The sequence below is a fragment of the Squalius cephalus genome (assembly GCF_949319135.1).
Source record: "Squalius cephalus genome assembly, chromosome: 3".
NCBI lineage: Eukaryota > Metazoa > Chordata > Actinopteri > Cypriniformes > Leuciscidae > Squalius > Squalius cephalus.
Genome location: NC_137124.1, coordinates 38,403,543 through 38,428,613, shown reverse-complemented (window position 1 = coordinate 38,428,613; position 25,071 = coordinate 38,403,543). Strand labels below are relative to the sequence as shown.

General features: G+C 38.7%; 2 protein-coding genes across 2 annotated transcripts in view; one reads left to right on the top strand and one right to left on the bottom strand.

The window, feature by feature from the left end:
- Positions 1–25,071, bottom strand: part of pcxb (pyruvate carboxylase b) — a 227,539-nt gene that overhangs the window by 135,729 nt on the left and 66,739 nt on the right. The gene's annotated exons all lie outside the window — the stretch shown is intronic.
- LOC307154984 (uncharacterized protein) lies at positions 1,049–3,205 on the top strand. The gene is made up of 2 exons (XM_079865237.1): positions 1,049–2,278; positions 2,445–3,205. The coding sequence occupies exons 1-2, from the start codon at positions 1,271–1,273 to the stop codon at positions 3,174–3,176; spliced, it is 1,740 nt and encodes a 579-aa protein (XP_079721363.1). The 5' UTR covers positions 1,049–1,270; the 3' UTR covers positions 3,177–3,205.

The following is a 25,071-nucleotide window of genomic DNA, read 5'->3' as shown; positions in this document are numbered from 1 at the left end:
TCTCTTTCAGTGTGTTGGCAGAGAAACTCTACCTTTGCATAACCTGCAAATTAGCCAAAGTATGATACTGATACAATTGTGCCTATACACATACAAATTAATAAAAAAGCTTGTCCAAGCTATTTCAATTAAAGAAACTATATCCGTAAACAGCAGTCATCAGGACCCATGCAGAATGGAAAAGGGGACAATATTACCACAATAGTCATTTTAAAGAATAGATACTGTGGATGTTGTGAATACAGGTGCTGTGGTGATAAATGCCAATTTCCTTCATCACAGTTGCAGAGTTTTGTGGATTTTCTCAAATGATAGTGGTCCCTACAGTGTCCCTGGAAATTTATGATTTGTGTCCTCAGATTGTGTCCATGTGCATTTCGGATTATTCTGGTATCGTTCTTTTTTACAGGGGTCAGACATATGGAGAAAAAAAGGTCTAAGAGGAGGTAAAGACATTAAAGTTTTCCAGAAAAATATTTATATAAAAAGGAGAGGGAAAAATGAAAACCAGTAAAACCTTGTTGACTCGATTCAGATCAGATAATTCATGGTACTTTAAATTCTAGTCCATATGTTTACTGAGATATGAACAAATATTACAGTTCAGTCAATTCACACAAATTATGGTTTTATGTCCTCTTGTAGAAACTCATGAACCAAAGTTGAAGATTTAACTACAAGTGTTATTTATATATAAAAAAGATATCTCTCTCTTTTTCTGCATTTCACCTCTGCTCTAGCTTTGTTTACCAATCTAGTTTATATTTTTAACTTGGCATTGTGTATTATGAATGTAACAGTCACCAGCTGGAGTGCCCTTGAGAGCCACCAGAGGGCACTCCACACCTGACTCTCATGTTCACTCACAGACTACATCTCCCATCATTCTCTGCCTGGACTCATCAGCACTCATTATCACATTCACCTGTATCTCATCTTCTTATTTAGTTCACCCCATATAAGCATGGTTCACCCCATCACTCACTGTGAAGTTTTGTATGTTGTTGCACTGCACTTCTGAGCGTTTTCCCTGGTTTTCTTGTCTCTTGGTTATTTGGATCTCTTGCCTGGTTCTCTGGATTACTCTTTTGCCTCTGCCCCCTGCCTGTTTTGTTTAATTGTTTGTTTGTTTGTTTGGACTGCCTTCCTGTGTATGACCTACTGCTTATTCTTTGGATTACCCCTAAATAAAGCTGCGTTTGGATCTTTACCTTCGAGTCTCGGAGCAGTTTCGTAACAGAAGACTTCGCCACACCAAGATCCAGCAGCGATGCAAACCATGGACCCAGTAATCCGTCTCTTCCGTCTCAGCCAAGGTTACCGCCCGATTGAGAACTATGTGGAGGAGTTTTGTGAGCTCTGCCACGGGGTGGACCTCAACGATGCGGTCTTAAAAGACATGTTCCGCTATGGGCTTGAGGACATGTTAGAGTACCTCATGCCTGACAACACCCCTCAATGGACTTTTATACAATATGTCGACCTCGCTCTTCGGATAAGCGGCTCGTCGTTTACTGTGGGCTTTGTGGATGAGGGGTCCCACAATCTCAGAGCATCCCCTGAGCCTGCACTTCACGCCAGATCTGCCGAAGCCAAGGCAGTATGCGTCATGCCCGCCGCCCCTGAGACTGAGAGCGTCATGCCCGCCGCACCTGAGACAGCAAGCGACATGCCTGCCAAGCTAGAGCCTTCACCGCTGGTCCCGTCCAGCACAGAGCCCTCTTCACTGCTGGTCCCGTCCAGCACAGAGCCCTCTTCACCGCTGGTCCTGTCCAGTTCAAAGCCCTCTTCGCCGCTGGTCCTACCCAGCTCAAAGCCCTCGCCGCCGCTGGTCCCGTCAAGCCCAGAGCGTGCTGATCCCGTTCCAGAGACTGTTCACGTCACGTCTGCCGATCCAGAGACTGTTCACGTCACGTCTGCCGATCCAGAGACTGTTCACGTCACGTCTGCCGATCCAGAGACTGTTCACGTCACGTCTGCCGATCCAGAGACTGTTCACGTCACGTCTGCCGAGCCAGAGACTGTTCACGTCACGTCTGCCGAGCCAGAGACTGTTCACGTCACGTCTGCCGAGCCAGAGACTGTTCACGTCACGCACCCCGAGCCAGTGTCTCCGGACAAGATGGCCACCGCCGCCGCCGAACTAGTGTCTCAGGACAAGATGGTCTCCACAGAGCCAGTGTCTCCGGACAAGATGGCTGCCGCCGAACCAGTGTCTCCGGACAAGATGGTCTCCGCCGAGCCAGTGTCTCCGGACAAGATGGTCTCCGCCGAGCCAGTGTCTTCGGACGAGATGGCCGCCGCCGAACCAGTGTCTCAGGACAAGATGGTCTCCACAGAGCCAGTGTCTCCGGACAAGATGGCTGCCGCCGAACCAGTGTCTCCGGACAAGATGGTCTCCGCCGAGCCAGTGTCTCCGGACAAGATGGTCTCCGCCGAGCCAGTGTCTCAGGACAAGGTGGTTGCCGCCGAGCCAGTGTCTCAGGACAAGATGGTCTCCGCCGAGCCAGTGTCTTCGGACGAGATGGCCGCTGCCGAGCCAGTGTCTCCGGACGAGATGGCCGCCGCCACGTCGCCTGAGCCCTCAGCAGAGATGGCCGCCGACACGCCTGAACCTGAGCCCTCAGCAGAGATGGCCGCCGACACGCCTGAACCTGAGCCCTCAGCAGAGATGGCCGCCGACACACCTGAACCTGAGCCCTCAGCAGAGATGGCTGCCGACACGCCTGAACCTGAGCCGGTGTCTGTTCCTGTCCCTGAGCCGGCGTCTGTTCCTGTTCCTGAGCCGGCGTCTGTTCCTGTGCCATGGTCGCCTGCAGGGTCGTCTCCTCCCTGGCCGCCTGAAGGGTCGTCTCCTCCCTGGCCGCCTGAAGGGTCGTCTCCGCCCTGGTCGCCTGCACTGCCTGCTCCGCCCTGGTCGCCTGCACAGCCTGATCCGCCATGGTCGCCTGCACAGCCTGATCCACCCTGGCCTCCAGTCTTGCCGCAGTCTCCAGGTCGTCTTCCGCTCCACGGGCCTGGCCCTCCATCCCGCCCCCGGGTCCACGTCCGCCTCCGCTCCACCTCCCTCCTGGAAAATTTCAGAGCGTCTGGAAGCCGCTCCTTTGAGGGGGGGCTATGTAACGGTCACCAGCTGGAGTACCCTTGAGAGCCACCAAAGGGCACTCCACACCTGACTCTCATGTTCACTCACAGACTACATCTCCCATCATTCTCTGCCTGGACTCATCAGCACTCATTATCACATTCACCTGTATCTCATCTTCTTTAGTTCACCCCATATAAGCATGGTTCACCCCATCACTCACTGCGAAGTTTTGTATGTTGTTGCACTGCACTTCTGAGCGTTTTCCCTGGTTTTCTTGTCTCTTGGTTATTTGGATCTCTTGCCTGGTTCTCTGGATTACTCTTTTGCCTCTGCCCCCTGCCTGTTTTGTTTATTTGTTTATTTGTTTGTTTGTTTGTTTGGACTGCCTTCCTGTGTATGACCTACTGCTTGTTCTTTGGATTACCCCTAAATAAAGCTGCGTTTGGATCTTTACCTTCGAGTCTCGGAGCAGTTTCGTAACAATGAATGTGGCTGACACTTAGGACAAATTGCTTATGATGTTCGGCATTTGTAAGTGACTTTTGATAAAAGCGTCTACTAAATGTAAATGATGATGATCCATTGATAGGTTGCATAATTTAAATTTGATTTGCTATTGTCAGGCATTTTAGCTGATTTGTGATTTAGCTCATTAATAATATATGTATATGTCAAAGAAAATTATCGGCAAATTTCAACTTCTATAATCAAACAGTTCCCAAGTTATTTGTAAGTTAAGATGTAGTGTCCATGGTGGGTGGAAAGGGCTAGGACAAGATCGAAAAGACGTCGTTTGTTTTTCTCTGCAGAAGTGGAAATCCATAAAACCATTTGATTAAGGGAACCCTGAAGGATTACGACTTTATTAAAGTTTATAGACTTTATATACTTAGATGGTTCACTCATGTTAATTTTAATAGGGAGAATGTACAACGCGCAAAATCCCTCCTTTTAAATAAAAGAGCCAATCGGCAATCGGTAAAGTCACTGTGTCTCTGCAGCTGCCACTAGAAGTTCTGGTCATCTATAGAAACAGTCAGCTTCCTGAAACACGCTTGGAATTGCACTTGCGCACTGGCTGGACCAACCTGAAATATACACTTTTTTCAATGCTATTTGAGCATAAGAAACCATATTTGTCTGCCTTTTTCCTGACGAGCCTACTGCGTTTTAGGTTAAGGGGGGCACTTCCGGTTTGAGGAAGTTCCACTCAAACAAATCATTTCAAATCTTAAAGTTGCGCTACAAATAGTCCTTATCTGTCAGTTTGACTGAATGAGCTGTAAAATTTCTATTTTCTGATGTCAGAAGAATAACATAACACTTGGTATTTTAGTAATGCGCATGTGCATGACGTCATCGGTTTCAGATATTTTCGTGTTTGTTGTTTACACTGAGACCGTTTTCAAAAATATGAAAAAAACGCCGTTGTCAATAAATGACCAATACGCATAAAAAGGTTTGTTTTTAGTTGTAAACGGTGTCGTGTAAACAGCCCCTTAATGTGACATGGTGTAACAAGAATATATATGGCAAGAGCTAATTTCAGTCGATGAATTATTTTCCTCCTGCATTATGTTCTTTTTTCCTTTGTATTCCGCTGTAACAGTATGAGAAAAGGCAACATACAGTATACTATATCCCTTAAATAATTCAATGGAATACTAAGAATCTCCCCAAAACCTCACGTCTCTTTTCAGGTTTGTTTTCACATGGATGCTTTCAAATGCTTTTCACTTCTAATCCCTATTAGCAGCTTTTACTGGAATGTTTCTAAAAACAGGTGGCTACACTTTATTTGAATGAGTTCCTGTTACAGTGTAATTATACATTTAAGTACTGAGTAATAGTAATTGACTACATGTACTAGGGTTAGTGTAGGATTAGGGTTTGGTTTAGGGTTAGTTGCATGTAATTATGCCTAATTTATATAGTTGTAGTATAAATACAATAATTTTTGTCTGTGAAAATGACGCAAAACAAATACTATTACAATGTTCAAGTTAATGAACATTTTTGATTAAGGCAACATGTGTTACAAAATAAAGTGATATTTAATATGATCATAATGTTGCTGCAGAAATAATCTAGCTTTGGGGGCTATTCATGGTCTGTTGTAGTAATTTGTTAATGCTTTTACACTTTTAACGTTCGGGGGTTGAAGGGTGAAAGGTGAGTAGAATAATGCCATCTCATTGTACAAAAATGCTCATTATTGTGTTCATAGAACACTTTTAACGTCGGGGGTTGAAGGGTGAGTAGAATAATGCCATCTCATTGTACCCAGTTTTTAAAAATGCTCATTATTGTGTTCATGATCTCTACAGTTTAACTAACTAAAATTACTCCCATAAATCATGCAAAGCCTCATGATGCGTAGAAAAAAGGTGGATAGAAAAGTCGATGTCATGTTTTATTGTTGATATTGCTGAAATATGTTATTCAAATATGATTTTGAGAGTTCAGTATTTCCCCATTTAAGTAAGTAGGAGTTGGCCTTGCATGACTGAAATAGCTGCTGAGGCATTGCATATATGGCCGCTGTGTGAACTGACTTTCCTTTTCCCTTTCCAATTCCTGAGATGAGTGAAAACATTTGCTTTATCTAGCATCACCTAAAATCAGAAGGATACGAGAGTAGCGGCAATATATGGGATCATCCGATCAAGTTTGGAGGCTCTGAATTATGGTCTCTGAGGCACAAACTGTTTTAAAGCATAAAATGAATGAAGACCAACATCGGAACAAAAATATCAGGGGTCCAGCGGCAACACTATGTGAACCACAAAAAAGAGTGAAACTTCCAGAAGATTAAAACTCACAAAAAAAGGAAACAAAACAAAAGAAAGAAAGCGAAAAAGAAAATAGATCATTACATTTGGCATTTAACTAAAACCATATAAAGTGTGTGTGTGTGTGTCTTGACGAGCTAATAGGAGAAAACAGTACTAATGGGGGGAGGAAGGATCTTTGAAAAAATATTACATATACTCCCATCCGCTCCTTTAATTAGGGTCACATGCATAAAAAAGAGGCTCTCAACTCACTCTAATGGTGCTGGCTAATGATTCACTTAAGCACTCCTGCTCTCTTCCTTTCCTTCAGAATGTACTGTAATCGTGCACCACAGGGGACTCTGAAAGACTGCCATCATGGATTATTCCAATATAACAACAAGAAAATGAGAAAGAAAGAAAAACATCTAGTTTCAGAGAATAATTAGAAAGGAATTACTGCTCTATTTGTTGTATGGTTTCAAATACCATATAATGCATGCTGTGTTTGCCAGAAAATGCTACTTGTAAGTGGCTCTTGAAGAGAGGGGAAAATTGACTTGATCTTCAATTGCATCATCGATATGGTAATCTCTCTCAGGTCTTCAATTACATTCAAGATGGAAACGAGTACTGTTAAATAGATACATTATATCAAAGTTTCTCTCAAGCTTGCACAGACAGGTGCAAAAAGATGAATATGGTAGAGAGAAATATCGCAAAATTATGATGCAAACATGTACATGCACACTTTGGAAGCAATTGGAAAATAGGCGGTGTAATTTACACGGTCATGCAGATGGGCACCTCGGGGATCTAATCATGCATGTCTGAAACCTCTCAGCCTCCAGGAAGTAGTTCTGCAATCATATGTGTGATGTTTGCTAGCATGGGCATGAGCCGTTATGTGTGCGTGTGAATCACTCAAGCTTCACCAGAACCAAATTCTACAACTGAATAACAACACTGCACTAAATAAAACTGTAGAATTGGCTGCTTTGGTAATGAAGGCACTTACATGAAAAAACAGTTAAATGGAGCTGAATAAATGTGTTTGGAAATGAATAACATGAAATGTAATCGAAATGAAATGGAAATTCACCATCTATTTTTTACATATGTGTTTTTGATCTAAATGTGTCTTTTTTATTTTCTTTTTTTTTTATTTGAGCATGTGCTTTTTAATCAAAATCTAATAAATCAACCTTCCGGTGAAAATGACAGACTTCTCTCTGGTGATGTATGCTGGACTTCTCCAATCATTTAGTCTGCTTAAACCCGCCCCTGTTTTAAAAATTCCTGCAATCTCTTATTCAGATCTTCCCTACATTTTTACAAATTCTTTTTCAATAATTAGCTTCACTCAAATGTACGGAGCCCCAGAAGGGACCTTTGCAAAAATAAAAAATATACAGACTTTCGCGTGCGCACGAGAAACTTTGCGTGAGCACGAGAAAACTATCGGCTGCTCACGCGTTGCAATTTCCAGTTTGCATTATAGTGTCATTACTACAAATGTGGGAAAAGGGATGAGATGAGAGTGTATGGATACAGTTGGATGCGTAAAAGCCACTAGGAGACAAGCCTGCAACCTTCAGCCAAAAAAAGGAAAGGTCAATTTTTTTCAATTTTTTTTAATGGATATCAATGGAGATTGAGAAGAGGCTTCACAGAATCGTTTTTGTGAGGATAGCTTATTTAATGAATCGACTGCCTGTCCATTAATCTTCAAACACGTTTCGCGCTAAACAATACTTTAGTTGGGAATGATAGGCTATGTAGATTTTACTATGATAAAAAGGTTAGGATCCATCTGCGACATTACCATAGTATTTAATAGTAATATTGAGTGCTATTGTATATGGTCTAAAGAAAGTATAAAATACAGATGTTTTCTTTCTTTGACTTTCAGGTTTTACCAGTTATAAGACTTCAGTTGTAACTGATGTATGCATATAACGCTGATATTATGCATTTTAATGAATAAAGACATGAATTTAACATGGATTTAATTATAAATATTTGTATGTTGTTTAATTAAAATAAATAAAAGTGAAAAATAAAATAAGTGTTGTGTCAACTGCTGTGTGCTTAATGATGATGATGATATAACCCCTTTTTTTAATGAATTAAATATGTATTAAATTACTATTAAGTTTTTAGTGTAATCTTAAATGTAGTTTTTTTTTGCGGCCTGCAATGACTAGTACTTTGCAGCTAATAGAGATATTCATGCTTTTTTCCTACAGTACAGTCCACAAACAATGCAGTCCTACTGTACCTTTACTAGCGATTTAACACCAGATATAGAACATTTATTCACAAGACCAACGCGCTAATATTCCACAAGAAACTGACTTGTGTGATCCATGTAAGCAGAACGCTTTCTCCGATGGTAAGAGACACCCTATCATCCCCCTATAATAAGACAAATCTCAGGAGGCATACTCCAAGCACACTCTCATCTCATCCCTATTCCCACATTTGTAGTAATGACACTATAACGCAAACCGGAAATTGTAACGCGCGAGCACGCAAAAGTTTCTCGTGCGCACGCGATAGTTTCTCATGTGCACGCAAAAGTTTCTCATGTGCACGCAAAAGTTTCTCATGTGCACGCAAAAGTTTCTCATGCGCACGCGAAAGTCTAATATTTTTTATTTTTGCAAAGGTCTGGGGCTCCGTACAATTGAGTGAAACTAATTATTGAAAAAGAATTTGTAAAAATGTAGGGAAGATCTGAATAAGAGCTTGCAGGAATTTTTAAAACAGGGGCGGGTTTAAGCAGACTAAATGATTGGAGAAGTTTCTTGTGAGCATGCTAAAGTCTGTATATTTTTTATTTTTGCAAAGGCCCCTTCAGGGGCTCCGTACTAATACATGTCACATATGGAGGAAAAAAAATCTGTCCTTACTTCCGTTATATTGTGATTTTAAGTTTCTGAAAAACAAAACAAAGGAAATATAATGGTTCTCAGAGATGGACTGGCCATTAGGAGATATAGAGTCCCTTGACCCATTTGAATTGAACAATCTCTCTACATTACACTCCTATGAGAAGCTATAAGGCTCCTTACAGTAGTGTGGCCACCAAAATGAGCTCTGCCACCCCAGTATCCACTCCAATATTGGCTGTAAAGTAACAGTTTGCAAATTTAGTGGTGTATTTAGGCATGGACAGCATGTGCACCCTGCTATGGGGCTCAAAAAAAGTAAAATTGTTCTTTTTTTTATTGCTCATTTGCATGTCACAACAATGATATCATGTCACAGTGTGGGTCAATTAACCTTGTTGGAGTGGGCGCCCTAATTCTAGTACGAGATGGGGAGTCATTTTGGTAAATGTTTAGCAAAAACTGAATTTTTTCCAGACATATGCAGTTGTAATCTAAACATTTTATATGTGTATTAATTTAACATTTTTAAATCTATGTCTACTACGACAATGGCGACGTCAACACAGGAAACACAGAAAATGTGCCTTCAGTTGACGGACACCACATTTACTGTAGTCTCAGATACATTACACATTAATAAACTGTCTATATAAAATTATTTTTTATTAAATGTAGGCCTAATGTTTTCTTTTTTGTTTTTTTCATCATTTATGATAGTGTCACACATTGGTTGCAGCAGAGTTGAAACAGGATCTAAGTGCAGCAGCTTTAACTTTAATTTTCAAGAACAAACACAAATCTTCACAAAACACTCGGGAATAAGAGGACCATAAACAGAACAACCAACATAACATGACCTAGAACAAACAAAGAACTAAAAGAAACACAGGGCTTAAATAGACAGCAAACAAGAGGGGCTAATTAACTAAATACACCTGAACAGAACTAAACCAATCAGTGGTCATGGTGACAAACAGGCTGTGAAAGTGAGAGGACTGAGCTAATAAACAAACTGAAAACCAACCTAGAAACACAGACATGAACAGATCAAAAATAAACTCTAAACGAGAACAAACCAACTCAAAATGTGACAGATAGATTCTGATCATAAAACAAAAATCAGACTCCTGATTTTATGACATAAAATGCTGATTAAAATGCATAAAAAGCTTTTTTTTATAATACAGCAAAGTACAGTGCTTTGTGCTATTTAACGGAGCTGTCAATGCTAGAACCTCAGAAGGCATGCTTTTAGTTGCATTTATATGTACAACTATATATATATATATATATATATATATATATATATGTAAATTACTACATTTTAATTATATACAATTACTACATTTTAATTATTTAAATGTGTTTTGTTCTTTATGTTTAAATGGTCAAAACTATTGTTTTACCATATGTTGAATTTTCAATATAAGCTGTAAAATATTTAAGCATACATTGAGATTAATTCTGTCATGACAACTCTCGGAGAGATTGGCATGGTAATGGTAATGGTAATGGATATGGAAATGTTAATGTATTTGGTCTTGGCAGCATAGATCTGCTACGCTGCTGCTGCTGCAGAGCAAGTACAGAGAATTGCTACTGCCAAAGCATTCACAGATATTGCTGCGAGCATGTAAGACATGCTGCTTCTCCACTTGTAGCATACATGAAATAACCCCCCAACAAAGCAGGAGACAAGACATGAGAAAAGTGTAGAGCCCTCCCCCACATGAACATCTTTTCCAGAGAGTTAAAGGAGAACTCCGGTCAATTTTAACATTGAGCTAATTTTTTTGTACATTTGGAGTGCTGTCAATACAGAGAACAACGACAAAAATCGGTGTTGCCTACACCGTGTTATCCTCTTTTTAAAATTTGCACCCTGTTGACTTCAATGGGGCAAGTTTTAAACCTGCTTTTAGCCTCTTAACATCCTTGATGTGTCATTACAAGTGCACAGGTCATGTGAGTGATTCCTTCGGAGTGAACGCGGGTCAATCTGACTGCAGTAGATGTGAAAGATATGAATAAAAATTATATTTATTTAGCCAGCGCTCATACCTATATTTACATCCTGTTTTCGGTCAAAGTCCATAGTAATCGATTGTCGAGTTCACGCGCATTGGTTTAGTACCTATGATCATGCGCGTGAACTCGACAATCGATTACTATGGACTTCGACTGAAAACAGGATGTAAATACAGGTATGTGCGCTGGCTGAATAAACATCATTTTTATTCATATCTTTCACATCTACTGCAGTCAGATTCACCCGCATTCACTCTAAAGGAATCACTCACATGACCTGTGCACTTGTAATGACACATCAAGGATGTTAAGAGGCTAAAAGCAGGTTTAAAACTTGCCCCATTGAAGTCAACAGGGTGCAAATTTTAAAAAGAGGATAACACGGTGTAGGCAACACCGATTTTTGTCGTTGTTCTCTGTATTGACAGCACTCCAAATGTACAAAAAAATGAGCTCAATGTTAAAATTGACCGGAGTTCTCCTTTAAAGACTGTACAGCCAATGCCAAATAAAGCTGCACAGTTGCACAGCTTTTCCCAGCCACTCTATATTTTGAGTGTGGAGCACAGTTGTGCAACAGCTGAAAGAGACTATTGCCATACATTTGTAAAGCACTTTCACCCTGCACAGTTGCATAGGTTAATGGAAGAAATAGACAATACAATCATATATACACATGCTGCTGAGTGAGAAAACAAGCTGCTGCATGGAAGATACTGTATATCGGTACATATGACAGATGGAACAAAATAGGACAAAAAAGCCCCCTTCCCCCAGATCTACCTCCAAGACATACAAGACCACTTGTTTTAATATCTATGTGTGCCTGGGCTACCTTTCCGACTGGCTTAACACTAGTGGCCAATGACTATGTGTGCCTGGGTTACCCTGCCGACCAGCTTAGCTCTAGAAATGTGCAATATGTGTTGTCATTAACAATAGATAACCGTTGGAAGCTAATAGAAATAAAGCCCCAGCAACCACCTGAGCAAGTATCATATTCATAATTAAATAATTTAAAGTATCATTAACATAACCTTACACTCGTATTGATAAGGGAAGCTGCTGAGGCGATAAAGAAAGACAAGGGTGTGCTCTGGCACAGAGTGTACCTTTAACCTTTTCTTGTATACATAGCTTAGACAGCGTACAGTATATTCACAGCAATTACATACAATAGGCCGATTGCTGCAGCATTAACACAATTGCGTAAACGCTGCAGCTTATATGCTTAGTGAATCACTCCACAAGACTGTACATAGCACTTAGATTAACTGTTAGGATTGCTCATTTAGGAATTAATAAGCAAACCATGTGACATGCACAAAGATACGAATTAAAAGAGTTTGCACTTATCTTGGATGTGGATATTTAGATGCTTTCTGAAGCACGCTGCAGACTGCTAAGAGCAAACTACCGGTATTTGTTTGATGTTGAGCCGCAGATCATTGGCGGCTGATGCAACAGCAACCAATCAGCTGCGCTATGTAGATGATGATGTGATCGCTACCAAATGAGTTAAGGACCTATTAGCCTGCGCCATCTAGAGTTTCATGCCAGAACTAGGTAAGCATTCAAATAAATGGTCAGAATGAGTCAAATAATATTCACTGGGGCAGTGTTTGTCTAATTTTAATCTCTCTATTTCCTGAGCTTCTGCTGTTGAGCTTATTGTTAGTATGGACAATGCAACTGCAATGAAAAAATTTACTTGCGTGCCCCTAATTTTGCTCTTGCTCCCCCTTTTGTCACCCACATGTATACAATTTTGGACACACCCCTGCTATTTGCTGAAGCTAGTTGAACCAGATTAAACAGCCTTGATCATGGAACGTGCAGTGACAATGTAAACTGGAAGACATGATTGTGACATATACAATAATAATTAAGCTTTTATGTCCACACAGCACCACCAGATATAAAATTAACTTACCCCATTGAAATAAGTTTAGTTTAAATAACCTTTAACTTATAAAAAAAAAAATCAGTCTGAGAGAATTAAATATAGCCCTGCACAAATTCAGTGTTAACTTTTGTTGCTCATAGGTCCACCTCTAACACCACCCATGAACATAACCATACATTCATACAAAATCGCCATCAATTTGCCAAAAAATAGTTACAAATTGCCATGAGATTATATTGGTAACTCAAATGCAATACTTCCCTGTCAACTGTGAAGTTTTAAGTAACTATAAAAAAATAAATAAAAAAAACCCAATAATACTGTAAAACTGAATTTGCGATTCGTTAATATCTATTGTTATTGATTTCTATCATTTATTTATTTAGTGTTTTTATTCCACTTTAAATGCCATATTTAGACCCTCCAATCATTCAGGGAGGAACATGTGGGCCAGATGGACTGGATTTTTCCATGGCCAATTTTGGTTACACTGTACGTTAAAAGCATAGTTACACATTACATTGCATTGCAAGTTGCATCTCCAAGATCCTGAATGAAATATTTAAAATGTAAATATTTGGAATTGAAAAAAAATTGCTTAACACTGAACACTAATTAAATCATCCTCTAACAACTACACATTGAATGTATAAAGACCTGCATTGGTCAAGCACTGTATATATGTGTCAGGTTTCAGGAAAGGATGAGGATGACTCAGGTGCAGATCAATGATCTTTTTATTTAAATTTAAAATGAAACAAAAACAAACAAAAACTAACCCATAAGAGCAAACCAGCATGCGGCCATATGTGCATTTCTTCAAGTACCAACCAAGAATAACCATTATCCACTGTAGCCAAGTTCTCAGCACAGACGTGACCATTTCTGAATGGGCTCATTTAGATGAAGCCCTGAACATGTGGTTACTTTTTAATACATGGATGTTCACACTGCTGTTTTGAGGCCCTTCAGAGCCACAACTTTTGAACATTTACATTCAGAGCTTTTGAAGTTGTTAAAAAAGCAAAAAAGGCTAAATATCAGGTTATTTCAACAGTAATATTCAAAGATTTTTGTCAACAGCAACAAAAGAACACAAAAAAGCACTGCTCACTGTTTTATCTAGTTTATCTACCTAGATTATCATTATGTAAATGAGACTCAACCAAAGCGTACTTTATTTCACTAAACGTGACTGTTGGAGTTCTTGAATAAATTGGATCGAGAGAGAGCACGAGAAAGTCGAGGTGTGAGCATATCAGTAAGCTTGAGGACGAGTGTGCGTGCATCTCTTCGGACGAGTGTGCTCTTCTCATGCTCTGTCTCCACGGAAACCAGACAATCCAACATGGCAGCCTGCCAAAGCACGCCTCCCTGCGTCTCTCCGTCTTTCTCCCATTAAACACACCATCCCTCTGTTTCTAAACTAGGTCACTACACCTCCGCTACTCCCTCCATCTCTCCTCTCCCACCCCAGCCTTCCTTTATCTCTCACTCCATGCGAGCATCTCTATTACCATAACCTCCTCTTCTCCCCCTCTTTTCTCTTGTTCCTCCTCTGTCTCTTCCATTCTATACAGTCAAAGTTTAAGTACTTTACAGGCTTGACAAGTTGAACCACTGCTACAAATGCCCCCAAGCAGTTAAAAATACATGACAGAGTGAGAGAGGAAGAGAGGGATGAAGTCAAGGGTCTCTCTCTTCTTTTTAGACATTCATTACATCTCTCTACTACTGATAGCTTGCTCTTGCCCTCCTGCTCCATTTTCAACTTCAACCTTTTCTCCCCCGCCTCTTCAGGTACATTTTTTATCCTCCTAAATCCTTCGTATTATCCTTTTCACCTCATCTTTGCCATCCTTTTACCTTCCCTTCTCTCTCTCTCTCCTCTTCCACCGCCCTACCTACTTTCAAAAGACTTTATTAAGGGACATCCACACAAGCAGGGATTTGAAGTGACAAAGCAACCGGAAGTCTTTCATTGTCCATGAGAGTTGGCAATTTCCAGCAACATGAGTGACAGCGACTGTGATGTGGGTGTGTCCAATGATGAGACGGTTGAGAAATAGTTACTTTATGAAGAAAAAGCAATGATGCAAAGTGGCCCCTACCAATGGGAGTAAAAACAATGTAGCTTCTGTGAGTAAAGTGTAAGGAAAGGTGATTGACTACATCAATATCAAAGATGGCATTGTAAAAAACACTGTAAAGTCTTATCACATTTAAAACAACAAAAGTCCAAGTTGATGCATGTGTACATCTGTCAGATAATTATTACCAGACAGCAGCTTTTATATCTGAATGAGAGCTGAGCATTTGAATCACGTGCAGACCACAAAACTGACTGAAGCAGGTCTAGCGGAAGACAGTGATCTAAACAAAGATACCAAAACCACATACAGTATAAAAATCTGCAATACATACTAGACATGTATAATGTGTATCACTGTATAATGTGACCGACAACTAGTTGTCCAGTGCGGTTCTGTTCACATAGCAGAGGTTCTGCAAAAATGCAGTTGTGAGTCCTGAACATTTGTGTGTGTTCGGTTATAGAATGTGGTTGTCACTCCAATTAATAACAGAACTATGTGTGCAACCATATTAAGCACTCAAATGCAGTACTGACAACCGTATTCTGCTGCTGTGTGAACGCGGCCATACAGGGATAGGACAGACGAGGGATGGGTGTTACAATAGAAGTTGCAAGTCTTTGCGTACAAATATTTAAGATTTTGAGATTATCTTGATTAAAATTATGCATTATACTCTTTTTTTTTTTTGTCTAATTTTGAATTAAATTCCTAAAATTGAAGATTTTACAGTGTAGGGATGAGTTGTAGATTTTTTTAAAAAAAAAGTGTTAATTTGCAGCAAATATGATAAAATTGTTTCAAAGTTTAAGATAAATACAACAAAATACTCACAAATGTTAAAGGAAAAAGTCTTTCCCTCCCCCCTATTATACACAACGACAAGTGAAAAGCTGTAATGTTTGAAATTCTGCTCCAGTTTCTATACACTTTCCCCAGAATGTTAATTTTATCTGCGATCAGGTTTTCAAAAGCTATGGTTACACAGCCACCAATATTACAGTGCACACCCGTGCAATAACAGTGATTAAAAAACACTGTATGCAGTTACACAAGCCTCTCTTTTTCTCTCTTGTCCTCCGATATCCCCTACATTTCCCAAGCCACCAAACACAGTTAATCACCCCATGTATAGAAGATTAAGCTGTAACTCACACTAGGCCCTTTGGCCTATAACTACACTCAAGTGCTCTACTGTGTACAGTGAAATGGCATACTTAATTACGTGAGTCTGTGTTGGTGTTTTCTAATACGAGTGTCCTGACTATAATAAATTGGACTCTGCATTTTAACACAGCAGGCAAATCAGTGGCATTCATGGCCACCGCTTTTGATTCCATTGAATAATTAACGTGCCTTTGTCAGCTGGGGCTTTTTTAACGAGGAGAGAAACCTTTGATCCAACCTCGTGGACTGATCACTCATTGTGCGAGACGCGCCACATACCCTGCGTGACCTCATCATTGCTTCTCATCATTGCATCCTATCTGTCTTTTCTGTCTTGTTTCCTCATTCACTTCCTTCATCACTCATGTATGTCCTGCTCCTTTTTCTCCAATTATGTTTAACACCACAACTCACCTCAATTTTTTTCCATGAGGCCTTTTTATAATGACTCGTGGCAGGGCTTCAACATAATGCTCAATGTGAGCGCAGATTGAAAAACATCACAGATAGTGTCATCAAAGAAAGTGCATATGGCACAGTAAAAACTTACAAACATGTTTTTGAGTACATTATCATGGGACTAGCAACACCAAGATCATGGGCTTGTTTCCCCAACTCATAAACTGTATACCTCAAATGCAATGTATTGTAAGTCACTTTGGAAAAAAGTGTCAGCCACATGAATACATATAAACTATATATACACTGCCATTCAAAAGTTTGGGGTCACTAAGATTTTTGGGGTCAGTAAGAAAATAAGAAAATATGCTTTATAGTTTTGCAATTGTTATTAAAATATCAGGACAGTTGTACCATTGCGGCAGTTAAGAGATCCATCCATATTATATTTATGCATTCGGGTCGCTAAAGACCTAAATATGTAATAATGATTGGCGAAACATTCATGAATTTAAGGGTTAAGTTTGCAGTTTTTGTTGCTGCTTTTTGTCGCATACCATATACTTTTCATTCATTTAGGATTTTGATGCCTGGTCTAAAGGGAAAAGAGTGACTGTGTATGTTTTTATAAAACATTACTGCAGCAGGTACAAATTGTTGTAATTTCCAGGTGAAATGATCACTAGTTGTGACATAGTGAGACAAAGGGTTAATAATAACTAATAAAGTCTGTTTCTTACACAAAGCTATTGTAGGACTTCAAAAGACGTGCAAAACAGAGCACGAGTTACACTGAAAGGAGCAGCCTGAGGGTGAGTAGATAATGAAACATTTTTAATATTGTGTAACTATTATAAAAGTATTTTGTTGTATACCTACTGCGGTTTGCCTGTAGCTCTACTGGTGGAGTCCCAGGAAAAGCACAAACTGACAGAATGTTCCACGTATAGACAGTAATTGGCTTAAATGTATTGAAACATGCTGTGGTAAAATTTTATACTGTGGTTTAATGTGGTTGTGGTTAAAGGGATACTTCACCGATTTTTGTTATTCCCTTAACTAAGACGAGTTGATACATACCTCTCTCGTCTCAGTGCGTGCACTCAATCGCTCTGGCGCACGGCGACACTTTGATAGCACTTAGCTTAGCCCAGTTCATTCATTAGGATCCAGACAGAGATGAAGCTAGAAGCGACCAAACACCTCCACGTTTTCACTATTTAAATACAGTACGAGTAGTTACACGACCAAGTATGGTGACAAAATAAAACGTGGCGCTTTTCTACGTAGCGGGTAAAAAGGATAACTATAATGTATGGCGGAATAGCATTTGGGAGCACTTCGACTCGGCGCAGTAAAAAGTCACGTTGGTTCTAATGACAGAAGTGAGAGGGAGAGGATTTTTCAGGAGTGATGATATTACTGCGCCGAGTCGAAGTGCTCCCAAGTGCTATTCCGCCATAAATTATAGTTATCCTTTTTACCGCGCGCCAGAGCGATTGAGTGCACGCACTGAGACGAGAGAGGTATGTATCAACTCGTCTTAGTTAAGGAAAAACATAGTTTAATATGAAAAATCGGTGAAGTATCCCTTTAAAAAAAAAAAAAAATGCATTCCTGCCGTTTGTATAGGCTGATTTAAAAATATAGAACATTATTTACAATTATGTTCTACTTTTTAACCTTACTAAATATATCATCTATATAAAAACATTCATGATTTTTCAAGACTTAACTCTCCCTCTCTCCCCCTCTCTCCTTCACTGTCAATTTTCTGTCTCCCCTCAGAGTATGATGAAACTTTAAAGCTGACTGAATGACTAACTTTCTGTGTTGTTGTTCCAAGATTTCTTTCTTTCATTTCAGAAGGTTTTACTCTGGGCATTTGGCTTGTCTCTTCTCCTCATCTGCTGTCTGTAATTGTTTTTGTCTTTGCAACCACTTGTACGAGTGACAATTCTTTCACTGAGATTTACAATTCTCTTTTTCATCATCCTTTACCCTCACACTCTCATTGTTCATCCCTTATCGTCTCTGATCATTCTCCCTTCACCCTCTTTCTAACTTGTTTTTTTGTTGTTTTGTTTTTCTTGGTAAAAAAGTCATGAATGATGTAGAGACATCAGAGACAGAGTGCACTACAACTTGTCTATATGTCCTCTCTTTTGTCTACTCTCACTCAAGACTCTAATGAGAAGTAAAAAGGGTTTTGCAGCCTGATCCCATTAGAGAACTGGTTGAGTACTAAATGTTCATCCTGTCCTCCTTTAGAGAATCAACTGTGTACTGGAGCTGTAGAGGAATGTTCCATAGAAGTTGAGCACAATCGACAGAATCTGTAGGTAGGTTTACATCCAAGGAAACAAAAGGTATCTCTTCAAATGTTGTGTGAGAATAAAGACAGAATCAATTAAGTTAACTTAAGGAACACAATTAAAGCCTATATTTAAATATGTTAAACACTGTACACAATTAAAATGTTTAGGTTACAGCTGCATTGGTCTCTGAAAAAAACTAATCAGCAGAGATGTTTACTTGTACAATCTGATTTTGATGTTACTGAACTCTGAAACCAGAACAAATACCATTTTTGCTTTGAATGAATTAAGTAAATCCCTGCATTCTCGACCACATCAAACCACTAACTGCATGTTAATGGCTAGCCATACATTAAAAATTCTTGCTATATTCAAAGACTGAACATTTCACTGTTAAAAAAAAAGGAAGCAGTAATCTGGCGAATTTCAATTGTCTCATGACTTTCTCCATTTTACAAATATTTGGGATGCAAAGATACAATGAAATTAAAAAAAAAAATGTTTATTTTATGTTTACTTTGGAACATTGGAAGTTTAGGGATTCAACAACAACAGTTAGAGTCACAAATGGGGGGAATATTTGGCCATTTGTGATCAACTATTGTGACAACAGCCCTGGTACTACCAAGAAATAATATTGGGTCAATAAAATGAAATGAAATTAATTGAAATGAAACAAAATAAAATAAAAATTTGGTGTGGTGTGCAATGGTGGAGTTGGGGGTTACCAAGTCATTGTGTGCATTTGCATTTTAAATGTATTTTTTAATAAATTAATAGATCCGGGCAATAAAATGAGCACAGATTTCATCAACCCTGAAATTCCCTTGGTATTGAATCCATGACCTTACTGTTGCTTGTGCCATGTTCTACTGTTTGAGCTACAGGGACATTTAAAGCGAGACAGACAAATAGACAGAGTCTATGATCAATCACGTGTGGAAGATTGGAGTGCATTAAAAGCCAGACAATAAATCTGTACAGTACTTAGCAAGAACCACATATAATTAAATGAAAACAGGCAGCCTAGGCTCATTGGAAAAATGTGGCTCTACTTTCATTTTTGCAAAACACACATACAATTCACTACGATTCAGAAGGGGTACTGTAGAAGGGTACGTTACAGTAAATGCCCCAGAATGAACGGCACTCTAAAAAGTTTGGCAACCACTGCAATAGAGCATTAACCTTTTAGTGCCACTCACTGGACATTTCATTTCCGAACTGCCACAATGTGTCCAAACAACGTACTGAAATATTGCCAGATTCACGTTTATCTGTTTCAGTTAAAACTGTGCATGCTTTTACCACCACTCTAAAAGTGTTGCGAAATGTGCAAGAAGCAACGTACACTCTAAAAATTGCTGGGTTGTTTCAACCCAACTTTGGGTCAAATATGGACAAACCCAGCCATTGGGTTACATTTTTAAATTACATTTTTAACCCAACGTTCGGGTTTGTCCATATTTTACCTAAAATTGGGTTAAAACAACCCACCATTTTTTAGAGTGTATATCATTCTGAAGAAATGTCGTCACAGTATTTCCAATGAGCCTGGGTTGAAACAGGACATTAGAAAAACTTTCTCTCCGTTCCATAGTCGAGAGTGGCCTGACCAGTGACCCGCACACACACATGCCTGTTCAGTGGTGATTAACAATATTGTGCTGTGCTGTGCTGCTAAGTGTGATTAACCAGGCGCTATGGCAACACGCAATAAACAAACAGCAAGTGGTGTATCAAGACTGGCATGTCATTTCTGAGCAAACACGATGATTAATAACAGAGAGCAGGATGATGGAGAGCAGTTTTTCATCTGTCAGCCTCTCTCTATGCATTCACAAAATGTCCTTAGAGCCACGTCTCCTGTCCGTCTCTCTATCTCATCTTTCAGTGGCTCTCATTCTCATTCTCTGCCTTCTCTACCTGCATTGTCCATTTGTTGTCTTTATTCATACAGAAACCAGAAGCATACAGTAAATCCGGTCCGTGATGCTATCGCTCTCTGCGTTCTCACCGTCCGCTTCATTCACTCTGATGAGATAAGAGAGAAGCAGATGTCCCAGCTGTCCGCAGTGTACTCTGAAAGGCTCTGCATGGAGACGTTCATACCCGTCACAGGCAGGTTTTTTTTTTTTGACCGTCACTTGTTTTTGCTCAGAGACAAGTGTCAAGTTGTTGCTAGGTTACTAGGCATGGGAGACTTGATGTGCACATGACAGACATACATATGGGAAGCACCTTGTCCTTGTCGAGAAAAAAAATCCATTGAGCAGCTTCTCAAATGCATTACAAATTAGCTTTAATATCAAAACTGACCTTGAACCTATGCAGAGTTTAGTCTGCCCACAGGACCCACAGTCTGTTCACTGACCATTTGATGAAAATGGAGTGCACATTCTCAATTTGGCAAGCTCTAATCTGATTAGATAACACTTTACATTAAGGTTTAATTTGTTAACATTAGTTAATGCATTAGTATCATAAACTTTTACACTACAACACCCAAATCCGAACACTAATGGAGACTGACCCACAGAGATATACAGAGTTACTAAAGATTATTATAGAATTATGTGATGATGAAATAGAACATCATGACAGGACTGGAGCATGACGCAGAGTCAAAGCCTGGATATTTGCTTCTGTAAACAGTAAAACTTGCTGGCTATAAAGCTGCGATCTGTATTTCTCAGTGTATTTACAGTCATTTTAACATTGCATATAAAAGTTTTGTTTCTGTCATTTAAACATATGATGCCGCTAACCTGACATTCTTGTCATAAAAAATAAAATAAAAATAAATAAATTAAAAAAAGAGTTGCCAATAACCTGCCAAACTTAATTAGGTTAACTTAGTTAATGTATTAGCTATCATGACAATGAACAATGAACATTTTTTTTTTTTACATAATTCATTAATCTAGGGTAATACTAGTTTTAAATAAATTACTGTTCATTGTTAATTCATGATTAATAAATGTTAATTTATACAACTTTAAAAATGTTTTAGTGTATGTAGAAATAAACAGTAACCCAGATTAATAAAATTCTGTATTTTTTCAGCATTTAAAAATTGTTGTTCATTCATGATAGTTAGTAGCCTGGCTAACGTCAGACCTCTTTCTCACTGAGACGTGGTCTGGGAACCACATGTTCATTTTCTCGTATTTGAGGCGTGGTTTACGAATGCCCAGAGCCGTTTATTGGGCGCTACGAATGTCTATCAAATGCGCCTGCACGTAGCTCATAGCAAATCGTTTCAATTATACTGTACCAGATGACGGATATGTAGAACGGCAGAAATTCGACGAGGAAGAAGACGAAATAAACTTGCGTTCTAAACTACTTAGAACACTATCTAAGGCTGCATCGAAAGGTAACTTCGCGTCTGATGCCATGTTGGATCCATAGATATAAACAAACTGCTTCGGTGTGTGTCGCATTGACGTCGTCATCGTCTTGCTGCTCCCTCCCCGTTCTGTGATTGGTTCCCTTTTTGAGGGAAAAATCTGGTCCATGGTATCCAGGCTGCCTAGCAGCGTGAATAAAATCGCGCTGCGTGCAAGGCAGCATGGGGAAACACAGGCTAGATAGAGCATTAACTGATTTAAGCATTTAAGTTAACTAATTAGGTTTGGAAAGTTAGTGGCATCAAATCTTTATTTAAAGTTTAAAATTACTACTACTACTACTACTACTACTATTATAGTTTATTTTACAGAACAACAGTAAACTTACAATATTGATATTTATGGCTGTCGTTAAAATAGAGCTTTTACTTTGGCGGAAAACCCTTAAAGCACTTAAAGTTTCTTATTTGTTGAAAATTGTTTTTTATTGATTGTATTCTTTTGCACACGAGGAGCTCATCATCCAGTGTCGTGCTTCACTCTGAAACATGCAGCACATCAGACTATATAATTATATAATAAAATCGTAGCCTTTTTGATTTGATAATTGCACAAATTGGCGAGTAACACAATTTCATATGCTTGCCAACAGAATGGTTTTAAAAGAAATCCCTGCATAAAGTAAATGTACTTTTTTTCAGTTTCTTTAGTAAAAATAAGCCCATTTTGCGATTCATGTCCGTCATACTTCCAGTCCACAAAAAAAAGGATTACGAGTTCTCACTTTCACAGTGCATCATACACAGGCAGCAGCATAATGATATGAGATTGCAAGTGCTCATAACTCTCTTTTTTCCTTTTCTTGCCCCTGGCACCACCCATGTGACTGCCTCAGTCTGAAAAGGGTCTCCATCTCCTAACAATGAATGCAGGGACTACCCATCTGTTGGTGCTGATAACCATGGTCTACCCTCCCTCCCTCACCTCTCGCTCTCTGTCCCTGTTTAGGATGCTGCCACTTCAGCTGTACTCTGACACTAAAAGGGCAAGAGCCTGGTGCCAAGCTTCTGGAAAAAATGGCATTTAGCGAGCCAAGAGAAGAAAAACAAAGAACAAATCATTTTTAAAGGGTTTGCACCATTTTAAAAGGTAACATTTACACAAATGTTTAGAATTTAGCATAATTATACACATACATGTAAATTAAAGAGAGGCACAGAAGGAATGAGTGTGTCTTAGAGTTGATCTTTGTGAGTTTTAATGGAATAGTATCTTGAGGTTTCCTGTTGTCAATGTGATTTTTGTTGACCTGATTGTCCTGACCTGTGTCTTATTTTCCAATTAGACCATGTAAGTATGTATGTAAGTATGTATGTATGTATGTATGTATGTATGTATGTATGTATGTATGTATGTATGGGATGGATGGATGGATGGATGGATGGATGGATGGATGGATGGATGGATGGATAGATGGATGGATGGATGTGTAAAGGTTTTTATCATATCAAGTGTTCTATGAGTCCTTAACTATGTCTGAAAGCTGAAACATGCCCTTCAAAGGCAGTGAAAAGTGGTGAGCAATCTGAAAACATAAATCTTTCACTGCCTATGATGTCACAATCCTGTGCATTTGGTTTGGCAATCGTTTGGCAGTTGTTAAAAAAAAAAAAAAAATCGTAACTAATCCATGTGCATTGTACTCACTAAATATTTGGATCATCATCACTAAAGCTCAAATGAATTTTTTCTAGATCATTAGAAACTAAATTATGGTGCCTTGGAAGACATGTCTGAAACCTGTTTCCTTGGGTTTGTACACACAAAACGTTTCGGATATCATTGACTGTTCAGAAAGGGATACTGCACAACTCTAAGCAGACACTGTATACTGTATACTACACTGTACAAAATTAATCATGGGTCTTGTAATTTTCATTAAAAAAAATTAAGGTGATAATTAAAAATATTGTAGGCCTATATATGTCATTAAGAAAATTGTGATTCAGTGTTGTATAGAAAATATTGAGAACATTTCACTAATAAAATCAAGAGATACATTTTCCAAATGTATTTTTTAAAGAAACACACAATTTTGAGGCTTGAATTGAGTAACCGATTAAGCTAATAAAATGAAGTAAAAAGGCTACCTATTTATTTTAAGTAAGTGTTATTTTATGTTTTTGAGTAAAGGGAAACATCTGTTAATGTTTAATGTTCAGTTATGTTTGACATTTGAAAGAATTTCCATTTGTTGAAGTTCTGATCATTACCACTGTGCAGAAGAGTAAGGCTTATTTATGGTTAGGTTGTGAGTAACTGCATGTAATGATACTCTGAAGCATGTTACTTTGCTCATTGAGCAAAAACTTTGCTATAATGCCAGTGCAGTAACAAATTTGATTCTGTGCAAGCAGCATACAGTATTTTAATTATGCAATATAACTCAAAGTCAAATATAAACAGGACATTTCCATTCACTCTAATTCACACATTTTTGAGCGTCAACTTAAAATAAAAAAGCATATTTCACTAAAAATATTAAATTCATTGTGTCATAGACTAAATAATTTAGGGGCTTTTACATGATTTATTTAGGTAGATTCCATGAAAGAAATCAAGCCTTAACTACTCAAAAATATTATGTGTAATATTGTTACCAACTTTTTTTAAGTAAATATCAGTAAAAACATTTACAGTGTAGAATACATACTATATTTTGCAATCATAAACATTTCAAAATCAGTATGCAAAACTGTTATGTCATTACATTTTATGACTAGTTTTTGTTTAAAACGGAAAGTCAAACCTATATAAATAATAAAACTGTAATTTTGTATTTTTAATCTTAACTCTTATTTTTTGGCAGTCAGACCACAAAATATTAATGTTAAAAATCTTGACAAAAATATGTTTCTGGTTCATTCAGCACACCAGAGATGGAAGGTCAAGGGCTACACTTTAGTTCTTAATCTCTGTTTTTCATGTTACAGAAAAAAAAAGTGAGAGATACAGTAGTAACAAAAAGATGAATTTTCCACTGAAAAA